This window comes from Ricinus communis, chromosome 2 (assembly GCF_019578655.1).
Source record: "Ricinus communis isolate WT05 ecotype wild-type chromosome 2, ASM1957865v1, whole genome shotgun sequence".
NCBI lineage: Eukaryota > Viridiplantae > Streptophyta > Magnoliopsida > Malpighiales > Euphorbiaceae > Ricinus > Ricinus communis.
In genome coordinates this window covers 4,406,885-4,421,640 of record NC_063257.1, presented here as the reverse complement: position 1 = coordinate 4,421,640, position 14,756 = coordinate 4,406,885, and the positions used below count along the sequence as shown (strand labels likewise).

The 14,756-nt window shown below is 32.2% G+C and overlaps 2 protein-coding genes across 2 annotated transcripts; one reads left to right on the top strand and one right to left on the bottom strand.

Annotated features, from left to right (window-relative positions):
• The first annotated feature begins 624 nt into the window (after window positions 1–624).
• LOC8265229 (homeobox protein knotted-1-like 2) lies at window positions 625–6,251 on the top strand. The gene is made up of 5 exons (XM_048371422.1): window positions 625–1,516; window positions 1,600–1,722; window positions 1,847–1,982; window positions 5,417–5,670; window positions 5,793–6,251. Exons 1-5 carry the CDS (start codon window positions 1,118–1,120, stop codon window positions 5,994–5,996), a joined length of 1,116 nt encoding a protein of 371 aa, XP_048227379.1. The 5' UTR covers window positions 625–1,117; the 3' UTR covers window positions 5,997–6,251.
• A 6,814-nt stretch (window positions 6,252–13,065) lies between these two features.
• Window positions 13,066–14,596, bottom strand: LOC8265230 (homeobox-leucine zipper protein HAT22). The gene is made up of 3 exons (XM_002509982.4): window positions 13,872–14,596; window positions 13,658–13,737; window positions 13,066–13,470 (listed from the first exon to the last, which is right to left on the bottom strand). The coding sequence occupies exons 1-3, from the start codon at window positions 14,322–14,324 to the stop codon at window positions 13,179–13,181; spliced, it is 825 nt and encodes a 274-aa protein (XP_002510028.1). The 5' UTR covers window positions 14,325–14,596; the 3' UTR covers window positions 13,066–13,178.
• Between the last annotated feature and the right edge of the window lie 160 nt (window positions 14,597–14,756).

Here is a 14,756-nt window from a genome sequence, read left to right as displayed (position 1 = left end):
AAAATATATTTTTAAAATATTAAAAAATAATTCATATAATATAAAAAGAATACAAGAGAATAATAATTACACCATTCATAAGTACAAGCATTGTTCCGAAAAATAAAATCTAAAACAAATTGTACGCAAACTAAATCCTGTCACCGGCGACCTACCAGCTCGGGGGTAATAATAGATAGCTCAAAACAAGGTTGTCTTGATGATTTGATGTGCTAAAAATTTTTTGCATCACAATTAATTAACTCAGCATCAAATTGGTTATGTTTTTGTGAAGTACATTTTTAATGTTAAACAAAGGGCAGAAGAAAAACCTCGACCTTGACATTTCCATGCTATAAATAGCCGTCGATTAGGTAAGTGGGAAAATCCCACGGTGAAGGCAATAAGCAAAGAAGAAGCAACAATTAATTGCAAAAACAAGGGAAGGGAATAGAATGTGAAGTTGCAAAATACAAATATAAAATTCAGTAAAATAGAGTGAAATTTGTAGAAAGTCCGTGAAAGAAAGGGGCAATATCAATAAATAAAGAAAGTATAGTGACAGAGAAATAAAGAAATAAAAAAATAATATCTATCTAGCTAGTTGCCTTATCCCTTGGCCTTCTTTGCCTTTATAATTTTCAAATATTTCTTTTTCTATCAACAAAGAAAGTCTTGTCACCCACCCAAGAAACGCAGCCCTCTCTGCCGGTTCTGGTTAAGCTTCACTCTGATCTTTGCTTTGTATTCTATAGCATGTGAGCAGATCACCTCCTTTCTGTCTTTCTTTCTTTGGTTTTCTATTTCTTTTGCCTCCTCTTTAACATGTTTGAGCTTTGGTGCAACTTCACTTCTTGGCTTCCTTAACACACAAGCTCGTATTTTTCCACTCCCAATTCTACTAAGTCATGACTCCTCAAAATCCTGTCATCAGAAACCAAAGCTAAATAAAGCCAAATCATGGCTTCTTTCTTTTTCTTTTTTTTTGCTGCTATAGATGAGTTGAAGTTCACATTTTCTAGGGTTTCTTGGTAGTATTTGTTGTTCTTGCTTTAGGGTTTTGGAGACTTCTGTGCTTTCATTTCTCGTTCCTGTCAATTCCTTAGTTGTTTTCTCATCTGGATTTTGAAGAAAGATTATGGAGGATTATAATCAGATGAATGAAAATACAAACCCAAGGGGAAATTTCTTGTACACTTCATCAGTTCTTGGACCTAATTCCTCTTCTCCTTATGGAAGAACAAGTAGTGGGTCTACTAACGTCAGCAATCAACAGACCCAGATGCCTTTAAGTCCTTTCCATCTTCAATCAAGTGAATGTTTTCAATCTGAAGTACATCCTATAGTGAAGACGGAAGCTAGTACTTCACAGCATGCTCTAAAATTTCATTACCCTTTGTTGAGAGGACATCAACCACTTAATCATCAACAGCATGCGAATGAAAGTTCAACCAATGAAGTTGAATCTATCAAAGCCAAGATCATAGCTCATCCTCAGTATTCTAACCTCTTGGAAGCTTACATGGACTGCCAAAAGGTATGGAAGGATAACTGAAGACGACAAAAGTTAATTCGTGTTAGTAACTTTCTTTCTCTTGATGGCTGCTGATGAATGTGTAGGTGGGAGCTCCACCAGAAGTAGTAGCAAGGCTAGTAGCTGCCCGTCAGGAGTTTGAATCCAAACAACGATCTTCGGTTAATTCCAGAGATAATTTGAAAGACCCGGAACTAGATCAGTTCATGGTAATCACTCTTGAAGCTCTTAATTGATATCATTATTACATACTAGAACTGATTTCTTTTGTATTATTTGATAGGCCATAGCAAGATCTTTATGTTTCTTTTTTCCTCTTAATCTGAGAAACAGGAGGCTTATTGTGACATGCTGATGAAGTACCGAGAGGAGCTGACAAGACCCATTCAAGAAGCCATGGATTTTATGCGAAGAATAGAAACTCAGCTAAATATGATCTGCAACGGACCCTTGCGGATCTTCAACTCTGGTACTTCAATTCGTCTTTTCTTCTATACGTACCCTTTTAGACAATTCATCATCTCAATTTAAAAGTTTATCAGTAAAAACACCATTATTGAGAGAGAGAGAGAGAGAGAGAGAGAGAGAGAGGGAGAGCGAGGGATTGACTACTTCGCCTTGCCGAGCATGAAAGGAACAGAAATGGGTTCCGGTTGTGGCAGAAATGGGTTTTCTTTTTTAATTTTTATAATCTTGACCTGACTGGTACAGTGCAGAAACTGGAAGTCAGGTCCATTTGTCTATTCCTTACAGTGATAGAGAAAATTCAGATTAGAATGTCCATATCTCCATTCGCTACTCTTATTATTTTCCAACTCTAAGCAAAATCTTGATTGGTCCAAGATTTAAGTAAGAAGGGAGAGAACAGAAAGAAAGACTGAAAGTGATCCAAACTAATACTCACAGGTCCTGGATTAACAAACCCTAATCACGAGTCAATAGTATGCGAATTTGGATTTCGTACTATATATTATATTTTAATATTTTTGTAAATCAATACAGAAGGAACAAAGACAAAACGCACTTACATGACATAACCAATTATGAAACCACACGTTCACTTCTCTAATAGCTTTGTTTTCTTCTTTTATTTGTCTGACAAAATCATAGTTATTTAGGGTTTTTGTTACCAAAATCTAGGTACTTTAGTTAAATTCAGGCATAGATCTTGATCCTGTGTAGGTTGGGTTTTGCGGGATATCCTATTACTACTAGCTATGACATTACATGGAATCATACCTCGATATGGATGGCATTATTAAAAACTGATAATTTCCAAAGCTGTTTTTATTTGCTTTTATGTGAGGATATTTGATTTAATTTTTGTAAAATGCAAGAACCTAGGATGCTGTTCATATCAGTGTGCTACCCCGATAGCCTGTACGGCTTTGTCAGAAATACCCATGTACACTAACACTACTTTATTCATTTCTGTATATATATATATATATATATATATATATCTCTTCATCCTTTTTGCTTACTGATTTTCCTTTTTAAATGTCTATTTGTTATCCATTAATCTGCTAATTAATTTTTATATTTTTTTACTTTTTACTATAACATAACTATATTAGCATGTTGGGTTGATTTTAACCATCAATCTGCTTAAAAAACTAATATAATTAATATGCATTCTCAAACACAAGCACAAGGAGAAAAGAGAGGGAGAGAGCCAGCAATATCTATTGTTTGTTGTTGTTGGCAAGTGACTTTATTAATATGTCTAGGAATTATATTTAATGCATGATCATGAATTTCCGATGCTGAGGAAGAGAACTTGGTAGTAGGAAGAGGTTTGTTTTCTGGTTTCTCTCTTTTTTTCTGTTTTCTTTTTTGGGTCAATTTGAGTTAGGGGATGTTTGCAATTGATGCCAGTAAACTTGTTGAGAGACCCAATTGCGAAGTCCGTTTTTAAGTTAATTGTGAATCGTTTAACGCGGGTTTAGAATTTCTCAGTACTTTTAAATTATTTCTGCAGTTCCTAGTTGCTCTAGAAGTTTGATGTTGAATCAATATGAAGTTATTCATGGCTTCATGCTCTAATCAAATATATTCAGCAAATCCCTATATTTATATAGTTATTTCTACATGCAGCTTGAACCATGAAACTGAGGCAAGATGTTCGTTTCATTCTTTAATTGAGCTTTGATCAGGAACTGAAAATTATGTTCCAAGTGGAATTGAGTAATTAGCTCTCTTTGCACCTAGTTGTTTCAATTCCCATCATCCCTTCAAGAATGCTCGAGTGTTGGAATGGAAAGAGGAGAAGTACCCAATTAATTCTTTCTTCTAATTTTAGGGAATCTCTTTTTGAAAATGAAAATAGAAAGGATGAAGTTGAAAACAGTTTGCCAATTCCATCTAAAGCAAATGTCATAATTATTCTTATTCAGTGGCTGCAAAGTTAAAGGAAGCAGTAGAAATCCTTATTCTTGAAATCAGGCTCACCTGTGTAGTTATTGTCCACATTGCAGTACTATCTTTATATCATGAACGTTCATATTCCCTTCTAACAACCTTTTCTGGACATATTCTTTTATAGAATAGCAGAAATTTACACCAGCTGAATGTTCATATGAACATAGTTTACTTAAGAAAGAATATGTGGCCTTTCTATCTGGCTCTTATTCTAAATGATTTTATATTCTCCAAATCTAAGTCACTTTTCATTCAGCATGATTGTTAATTTTGCTATTTTACCCGTTAATTATTTCATTCCCCTTCTTTACTCATTCCACTCATGACTACTTTTTGGTGTCTTTGTTTGTGATTCTTTTTTTGTACAGTGGATATTTTCTCTTTTGTGTAAGTTGAGTTACTGTTGATCGGCATTTGTCCTCTAGTTACTATAAATCTCTGCATTGACTTCTATTGAAGTAAGTGAACCACAGTGTCTATGAAAAAGATGAAAGGAAAATGAGTAAAGGAGCTTTATGTTTGCTTATAAACAAATTGTTGAGGCCATTCCTTAGCTGCAATGGTGGTTTCCAGCATTGGCCTCATAATTGCTGAAAGTTGTCACCAATTTGCTTATAGTTAATTATAATAATCCCAAGGAATGATGCGCCTGATTTTACTCATTGTGATTTTGGTTGACAGATTAATTTATATACTTCCTGTTCCTCTATGCTCAGTTTGCACTTATATTAACTTTCTAGTATTTTCACACTGTTTCATTGCACAGAAAAAAGTATATATAGTGAACTTGGAATATGCCCATTTTCATACTGTGATTTGTTGTCAGAGTGAACCTGCTGTAGTCAAAGGTGGAAATCATTTCTTGGAAAAGTATCATGTTGGGAATTCTATTCAACGAGTTTTAATTTGTGTCATGTTTTTTCTGAGATTTATTACATGGTCATAGAGCATTATGACACAGGATTAGGGAGTCATTCTTGTTGATAGGCTGTTGTATAATGATATGGAGTTCTGTTGATAGGAATATAGCTGACAAGAAAAAATAAAAACTGAATTTATGAATTTAGTGTCAAGTTAATGGTGAAGAATGTGTCCTTTTCATGAATTGGTCTAGCTAGTAGCATTTTGATGATAGATTAATCACATAGGCCCTATGATCAAAACTGAACTGACTTAAAAATTCTATATAACATTGCATGTTTTCTTAACTTATAATGGACTTATCTCATTTTATCATATGATTGTCTTTTTCTCTTATGGAAAATATTTATCTAGTTCAAGTCTATAATTAAGTGGCATATTTAGTATTATTAAATGATTTAAATACTTGTCAAATATCCAACACGCAAATACAAAAACACTTGCCTATGTGTGACTCGGTTATTACTTTGGGAGTGGTTAATTGCGAGAGTAGTGCTAGGAGACAATTCAGTATTTGTTTTTTGTTGCAATGAAGTATTTACATGTTCATCAAATGCACAGATGAGAAATCTGAGGGTGTTGGATCGTCTGAGGAGGATCAAGACAATAGTGGAGGGGAAACCGAATTGCCGGAGATTGATCCTCGGGCTGAGGACCGAGAACTAAAGAACCATTTATTAAGGAAATATAGTGGCTATCTAAGCAGTCTAAAGCAGGAACTTTCAAAGAAGAAGAAGAAGGGAAAACTACCTAAAGAAGCAAGGCAGAAGCTACTTAGCTGGTGGGAGCTACACTACAAATGGCCATATCCTTCGGTAAAGGGCATCCCTTTTAAACCTCATGTTTTACCTGTTTCATATTCCCAAATTAATTCACCATACTTAGAATTTGGCAAATAAAACATGTTCTTTTAATCATTTTTTGTAATAACTAACAGGAGACCGAGAAGGTGGCACTGGCAGAATCAACTGGTTTGGACCAGAAACAAATAAATAATTGGTTCATAAATCAGAGGAAACGACATTGGAAACCCTCGGAAGACATGCAATTCATGGTGATGGATGGTCTACATCCACAGAATGCAGCTCTGTATATGGATGGTCACTACATGGGTGATGGTCCATATCGTCTAGGACCATGAGCAGCAGCTGGAGAGCCTCAATGCTAAAGTGGTAGTGTTAGCTTCATTTCCTCACGCTTAGCATGAAAACTGTTATTCATGCCATGTTATATTTTTAAATTGAGAAACTCTAGGTAATGCTCTGGAACCTAAAACAATAGTATTCTTTTCTCTTATAAGAAATGTCATCTTCATAATCTCGTGTATCATTAATTTGCCTGTATGTAATTGTGATAATATTCAAGATGGAATGTCAATCATTGTCCGCTTCATATCTTTGGGGGTTCTGAAGTTACAGTGTGCAACTTTGCCTTGTCTGAAGCTTGTCAAGTGGACGACATTGATTCATTAAGAGAGGCTTGTAAGCTTAAGCATGTCTAGTGTATTTGCATTTCTGTAAAAGGAATACGTGCTCTCAAGTATATATATAGTCATATCCAGCAATGCTTTTTGCAGAGCATCGAAATGCAATGCATTTTTTTAGTATTCATTGTTGTAAAAGATTAAAATCTAAATGCAATTATCTTTGGACCAATTGATTTGATAAATTGTCTATTCGTTTATACCTTCAAAATTATATTGTCAAATTTTGTTGAGAAGAAGAAAATCTTATTATCAATTTGAAGTTAGATCGCATATGACCTTTTTATAATGCATAAAATGATACAAAATTATATAATTAACATTAAAAAACATATAACCTAAATAGTAATAAAATCACTATATACGGATTTATATCAATCCCTCTTACTTTCGCTTAATGTTTCTAATTTTATGTAAAATTTAAATGCAACAAAATATAACTGATCTAAAAGTATAAATGATTTCAGTATTAATCACTGAAGTTAGGTTAAATTGATAGCCATCATAACGTTAGGAAAATGCTAAGAATATTATGAAATATTATAAATAATGGGTGTCTATTATTTGATTTTCTAATGCTTAATTTCAGTTGTAAATAATGAAAGATATTTCTGAGAGAATGTTCAGATAAAATAGATAGTTCAACTATAATAATAATTAATTTCAAATCTATCTTTTGAAATATAAAATTAAATTTTATATGCTTTAAACGAATTGAAATTTAATTCAGAGTTACCTTATTATATCAATAAATTAATATAATTCATGATACTAAATTAATTTTATTATTTCTGTGTATATTTTCTCCCATGTTTTTTGTTCAAATGAAATAGATTTAAATTAACATAGTATTGCAGTCGCTTGCTTCTCCATTACCTTATGTGGTTTCCAGTAAAACAATTAGGCATAAGTAATGCATTCATTGTCCATGACTTGGTGCCATTGCAAATTGTTGTCGCCAACAACACAACAAAACAAAAAAAACTAGAAAACTCACAGATATGAAATTCGGTAAGTTTTGATTATCTTTCATCTTCTTTACTTAAATGTCTTCCTCCATGAGTTCATTGCAACTCATAATTCTCATCAAATAGATTTCATTATTAAGACATTTAATTAGTTAGATAGTTTTCTTTGAGAAGACAATCATAGATAAATTGATGCTCTTAAATTTTCTGAATTATATGTTCGAAAAACTTTTAGATACCATTTATAGGTAAAATTAATTATATATTACTACACGATATTATTTATTAAATGTAATATTTATATTGATTAGTTTATTTATTATTGTTAATTACTCATAATTAATAATTAATCAATATAAATATTATATTTAATTAATAATTTATATATTATTATGTAATTAATTTTGCATATGGTTATGTGATAAACTAAATCAATATAATTTTTTTTATGTTTTATATTTTAATGTCAAATGCCACATGGCTTGATTCGATTGGTTTATTTTTCTCCGAATTGTTACCACATGACTAATTCTATTGATAGGTTTGTCACACGTCTATTTCTTATGAATATTTGTGCTATTTTATGTGCATGTATATATATATATTATTAAAAATTTATTTTAAATCATTGATGTCATTATATTCTATTTTATAAAAAAAGAAAAGGTGTATACAAATAGTTTTTACATCATTAAATTTTTTCATTGGAAATTAAACTTTCAAATCTCAACAAAGCAGAAACATCTCCATCAAGTAACAATTTTGAACAAGGAGGTACATCCTCCATAAAAAAAGAGATCATACTCAAAGACCTAAAGCCCATTTCGCTAGAGGATGGGCAACCTTATTATAGCAGCGATTGAAGTAAGAGAAAAGAAACAAAACTAAAATCAGATGATCTACGTAGAATGTCATCATATATTAGACGATGAACTGCCAAGACTTGACTGTTATCCTTAAGCCTATTTGCCATATATTGCACGAGCTTGCTTCAGCTTCGAGTTGGCGAATTGATACCCCAGAGAACATGGCCAATGCTATAGCAAGTTGCGCGGCCTAACAGCCATAACCCTTTTCCCCGGCAAGAACAATAGCTTCACCATCGTCGTGACTAATAATCCCTCCTGAACCAACCATATTTCCATCATTTAAGAAAGCAGCATCAATCCTATTCAGTTTCTAATTACTATTAGTGAAAATATGTAAGCTCGCCCCACTTTCTAATTTTATTATTTTAAAAAGCCATCGAGTTTAAAAGAACAAGATAGATTTTACGCTAATCACAGATTTACGATTGAAATGGAAAAACACAATATTTCATTTTATTATTTCTATACAGAAATTATCTTTGTCACTAAATTTTATATTCTATTATAAATTAATCGCCAAACTTTAATTTATTTATTTTTTATATTCTAATTATTATTTTGATACATAGTGTTCAAAGAGAGAATACTCATACAATTTTTGCCGCATCCTTTTTGTTTCATTTGATGATCAGCATGTAATGGATGCACTATCAAGAACATTAAAAGTTTACTAGTAAGGTATTTTTTTAAATGTACGGATGACGTGGTATAATAAGTTTACTTAAGAATCTTTCTTTAATTAACTAGATTTCAATTTGAAAGATATATATGCTAGAGTGTGATATATGCCTAAAATATATAGATTTTATAGATATTCACTAACTAGATATTGTTTTTGTTGCTCCGAATAATAAAAAGTTTATGAATAGTTAAATCTTCATATCTTTTATATTATAATGAAATATGTATGTGGTGAAATTTTTTTATTTTTTTATCTAGATTTGATATTATGTACAAATTTATAAATCGATAAATGATTAATATTTATTTATTAGTCTTAAATAATATAATATGTGTTAATCATCCAATATATTAAATGCTCGTGTATATATATAATATTATTTTTTTATTAATTATGGTGAAGTATAGACAAAATCTAAATAAGAATTGAAACAAACTTATACGATGTTTATGACAGTTCAAATTATGATGATCGTGCTGCCCCATGGGAGATTAGTGCCATAGCTGGAGGAGTCAGGAGCATCCTTCATAGACACCCTTCTGTGAAAATTGAACCTGATTCGTGGGGAGGCCAATTAGTGAAATTATTATGTTATTTATGTTCTTTTTTTTTTTGGGTGAAAAGAATTCATTCTTTTAAAACCCAAAAGAGAGCCCTTCCGGTAGCTGTGGGCTGAATACATTCCTAGGTTCGGGCAGGAGCTGTTGCTGACATCTTACACATTAATTTTTGTTTGCTGCAGTTCTATTTAAGTTCGGCCCAATATTTGTTTGTTTTGTTTCCATAGTTTTTGAAGGGGCTTGATCAATTTCTTAACTAGTGTATTTCCACCAATAGAACTGAAACAAATATTAATTTAAGCCACCAATTTTCTCTAAGCTTGAAATGGATATCACACGTGTATGCATGCTGCGGATTTATCACTTCATTCTAAGTTTTCATAATTTGATATCTCAAGTATAACTTAAATTGTTAAAATGATCCCCACATGCAATCCCAGTTCTCAATTATATAATTTACCACTTTGATTATCTCTTTACCACTACGACTAATCCCATTAAATAAAGGAATACTTTTCTTCTCTAAAGTGATTCTTGTTTTTCATTTTTATCTTTTTGAATTTTATATGTCAAAAATAGATTTAATTCAAACGCTTGCCTCACTCTTACTCATTAATGATTAAAGATTTATTATGATATTTGCATTCCAAAACAGAAAAATTAGACAATATGAGCTTCCAAAAGAAAATCAAATATGTACCAATAGTGTTTACGTGGGGCTTTATGATCGTTGAATAACGTAATTTATTTAAAGAGAGTTCTCTTAGGATCAATTGCATTTGAATTGTTATTATAAATACTATATGTTTTAGAAATAATTGACCGAAAAATTTGAATTATTAAATGAGGCCTCAAATATATATACTTTTTTCAACCATCCCTTACAAATATCATTATTGTCATTGCTTTTCTTCAATTTTCAACTTTTTTATTCCTCTCATGACTGATGTGAACATTATAAAGAATAACACTGGTAATTACAGTTTTGTTGCTGGAGTACTATTTGTTTACTTAATTTCTTGACCTGGAAAATTCAAATTTTGCTAGAGTCACAATCTCCATTATTGGGCATCAAGATCGCAGCAACATCAGTTAGATTGCTAAAATACTATAGTAGTATTCCTGCTCATAAGAGACCTAACCGTGGAAATTATTCCTGTACACTTTTTGTTTGTTATTCTATCTTTTAGCTACTAAAATTAATCCTTAATCTACCCTAAGTACATATATATCTATAGGTCAGTCTCATCAAATTAATCATCAAGTAATCGGTGTTTAATTTAAACATAAAATATTATGTCTCAAGATCCATAGATTTATCTAGACAAACCATAATAAAATTAACATTACCATTTGTCTGTACGTCGTTCCAAAAAAAAAAAAAAAAAAAAAGAAACCTGAAGATAATATACATATAACATATAATTAAGCTGCACCACGCGGACAAATATGGATCATAGATTACAAATTTATAACAAAAAAATTGTTGACATCGATGATGACAATGTAGTTGGTATTAATACGACGTCAGTGTTCCCTAATGACGACGATTTTGCATATGTAGTATAGAACATATTAGTAGATCAAGTAGCCATAGCTCACCTTGTCATTTCCAGCAAGAATGAATGATTAGCAGTGAGGTTAAAGATAAACAGAAAACCTAGAAAAAAAAATCATGAGAAATTTGATTACTACCACATGTGTGTGTGTGTGTATCCATGTGGCCAATTCAAGGACGTCAATGTCAGCATCATTCGTTGTTCATCAAATCATTATTTTTCTACATATCAGTATCAATGAACTATCTGTTTAAGGAGACTTTATTCAGGTTTTGATGCATGTTTAGTATTTTTTTTTTAATTCACTCTTGTCTTCCTGTTTTGAAATTAATACTTTTATGAAGTTTGCTTAATCACGTAAACACTTTCTAAAGAAGATAAACTTATATAACTTGAAATTTATTTAGATAGGCACAACCACAATTGCAGTATTATTTAACGTAACCTAAGAGTCATGAATCACCGCATTTGCTTGACCATCTCAACCATTCAAATTCATCAAATTTGATTATTCCTTCATTATCTGTAAATTGCATACATGAATATTATATGACCCAAGAGATGTGCATAGCAGAATATGCACCAAATTTAAATTACTAAGGCCGATATAAAGTTAGGTATGGCAATTGTCATAAATCACAACTCTTGACACTTGTAATTACATCTGCATAAATATGGAAACCAAATTGATAGTGGCTTCCCTCAATCTTCTTATTTACTTATTTTTCTGGGTCGATGGAAAAGAAGCAAGTCGGAATAGGGAATGGGCGACCATACGTGCAATTAGATATTCATAATCTGTTTTGCTTGGTTGTTTTTCAAGGACAAACAATTATGTTTCATTAATTTTTGTTTAGCGAAAAATGTATAAACTAGCAAGTAAGATTCGACAGTCCATTCAGAAGCAGAATCTTTCTTCTCGTCCAACAAAAAACCACAGAGGTTCCTCAACATATGGCGAGGTTTTAAGGCAAATCAAGCTCACGAGTTGAAGAAATTGTCAAAAAAAAACATATTCCCCACAAGATTAGTTACCTATATACAGTATACATGTGGGACTATCATCTAAAACAAGAAGGGTATTATCTTCAAAATTCTGAAATATAACCAATTGTAGGCGTTATTACATATTACTAAGCTAAGGATAAGTTGACCTATTTTAAAACCACTACTCATCTATAAATTTAAAGAATTCAATTAATTAATAAATATGTTTATTATATTTATATCAGCTATATGATTTAATATTTTAAACAGATTAAGAAATATAATTTAATCAATAAAATAACTTAGCAATTTTTTTTTAATTAAAAATATAAAATATCAGTTAATGTATATAATATAATAATTTAAGATAGAAAGATATAGATTTAAAAAATATAGAGTTACCTTTTAGTATAAACATTATATGTCAAACTTTTTATCATATATGTCAACCAATCAAATTTATATATTTTTATATCAAAACTATGAGATTCAAAATTAAATAAATAACATATATTTTATCAAAGTACAAAGTAGTAGTTAACCAAGGAGATTTGGGCATTTGTCTCCATGGGTTCAGGAGCCAAATTGGCCGAAAAGAGAGATTTAAGAAAAATGTAGTATTCAATATTATGTATTCCAAAAGAAAAAAAAATATAGGTTAAGAAAGGGTAGAAATCCTTTAAAGAGAAACTGACGCCACCAAATGCGTCAAGAAGAGGAGAAAGAATTACCACTTTGCACACCATCCAAGAACTTTATTGCTGCAATGTCCACTTGCCCTAATGCCTAAAGCTTCAACCCAAGCTAACTCAGCTTACGACTTAATTAAGTAGTTAGGTCGGTTGAATCTCTCTCCCATAAACCTACGATTCCTATTTGGGCGGTTGGGCCCTTATAGTACACCTTTCCGTACCGCCACCCCCGTAGAAAGAAGAGATTGGGAGTGGCAGGCGTTAAAATTCTCCATTGCTTGATCTAATTAAGCATAAGTTCAGCATATTTTAAAATTATTAATCAAGTATACTTAATTAAGTAAAGTCCTTCCCAGAAATTTGCTAAAGAATTTACAAGCATGTATACACATGAAAGAAGAAGAAGAAAATAGAAAGGAGATAGAGATAGACTCTACAAAATTAGTTTCATTAGTGCCTTAATTAATCATATGATACAGAAGCCAAGAACATAAAATACATGTGCTGTGGCCTCATACTTTGCCTAACATGCTGCCGATGGATGGGTGAAAGGACTGTAGAAATGAGGTTTCGATCCAACTCCGACGGTTATAGTGCTTGTGGAAGAGCTGCCATCACCACCACCGCCAATCCGCTCACAAGAAGGGCACATAGTTAAGGTAGCTGCAGGCAACTGCATATAAAAGGGTGCAGCCTGCAGTTTCAACGATTTGAGCTCTTGCAATTCCTTCTGCAGCCTGTTGTTCTCTTCTGTTAGCGTTTCGCAACATTTCTTTAGTACCTCACAGTCTACCTCAGTTTGCTTCAGCTTAGTCCTGCAATAGCAAACATGCATATATATTTTCATAGTATTCTACACCTGTAGTGTGTCGAGTTCATCAATAAATCAATATGCAATACATATTAATTAACATCAAGAGAAGGATTGCGCATAGATCAAACACTTGTTAAAAGATGATTTGTTTCAAGAATTTGATATTATATATGGATTATAGTATGTACCTGGCTCTTCTGTTCTGGAACCATACTTCTACTTGACGTGGCCTGAGATTGAGCTGTTCTGCTAAGGCTTGCTTTTGCTTCTAATAATTCAAGAAAAGAAAAATCAAAGTCAAGCACTTAACATAACAAATTCATCATCTTATCACAAAATCATATGTATATAAACGCTAGAAATAATATAAAGAAGGTGAAAAGTAAGAAAATCAATATATACAGGATTGAGAGTGCTGTGTTCTTTGAAGTTGTCTTCCAAAATAGCAGATTGTTGTTTGGTAAGTCTAAGTTTCTTTCTTGGACTTCCTTCTTCATCTTCATCACTTACTCTTGAAGAGACTCTTTCTCCGTCTACCTCTTCACCACCACCACCACCACCAGAATCTCTCTCTTTCTTGACACTTGAGTTAGAAAATGAGGAAACTGCACTAGGAGATGATGCCTGCGGCTGTAAATCTGGCTCCACCTTATTAACCGATGCATATGCCTCTTGTGGAAGGCCTAACGTGAGAGATGGGAACATATGGTCATATTTCAAAGAAAGTTTCTTCTTCTTTCCTTGACGATGCCGATCAGATTGATGCTGAGAGGAGTTTTCTTCCTTTTCATGGCAGATTAGCCCTAAACCAAGGCCAGTGTTACAAGTACCATGATCAGAAATTCCAAAACCCATGTTTTTAAGTCCTATTGTTGTTGAAGTATACTGAACGCAAAATCTCGGAATGCTATGGATGACACTAGCTAGAGAGATAGAGTGTATTAATTCTTGAGAGTAAATGTAAAGGTTGAGGAAAGTGTGTTTGTGTAGATAGGTTGGTGTCTTTTCTTGTGTGGGGGCTGATTATTAAATGAAAGAAATTAAATGAGTAGAGTAAGGAATCTTGTTTGTGGGATTATGAAAAAAATACCTATGTCTCTTTGTCCTTACAGGTTGACCATGAGAAAGAAAGATACACCTATGAGAATACAATGTATATTGAATGGATAGCATACGTGGAATCACATGGAAAGTGGGTATACATTAGAGCACATAAGAAAATCATTCCACTCTTTACCATTTCCTCTGCTCTTTTACTTTACAAGTAACAAATATAATTTCTGTAAT

Bases quoted from the DNA above. Each gene is read 5' to 3' on its own strand.
- LOC8265229 (XM_048371422.1), top strand. From the start codon at position 1,118: ATGGAGGATTATAATCAGATGAATGAAAATACAAACCCAAGGGGAAAT. The intron at 1,723-1,846 runs GTAATCACTCTT...TCTGAGAAACAG, and splicing joins CGGAACTAGATCAGTTCATG to GAGGCTTATTGTGACATGCT. The intron at 5,671-5,792 runs GTAAAGGGCATC...AATAACTAACAG, and splicing joins ACAAATGGCCATATCCTTCG to GAGACCGAGAAGGTGGCACT.
- LOC8265230 (XM_002509982.4), bottom strand. From the start codon at position 14,324: ATGGGTTTTGGAATTTCTGATCATGGTACTTGTAACACTGGCCTTGGT. The intron at 13,738-13,871 runs GTATATATTGAT...TTGAATTATTAG, and splicing joins AACACAGCACTCTCAATCCT to AAGCAAAAGCAAGCCTTAGC. The intron at 13,471-13,657 runs GTACATACTATA...TTGCTATTGCAG, and splicing joins TTCCAGAACAGAAGAGCCAG to GACTAAGCTGAAGCAAACTG.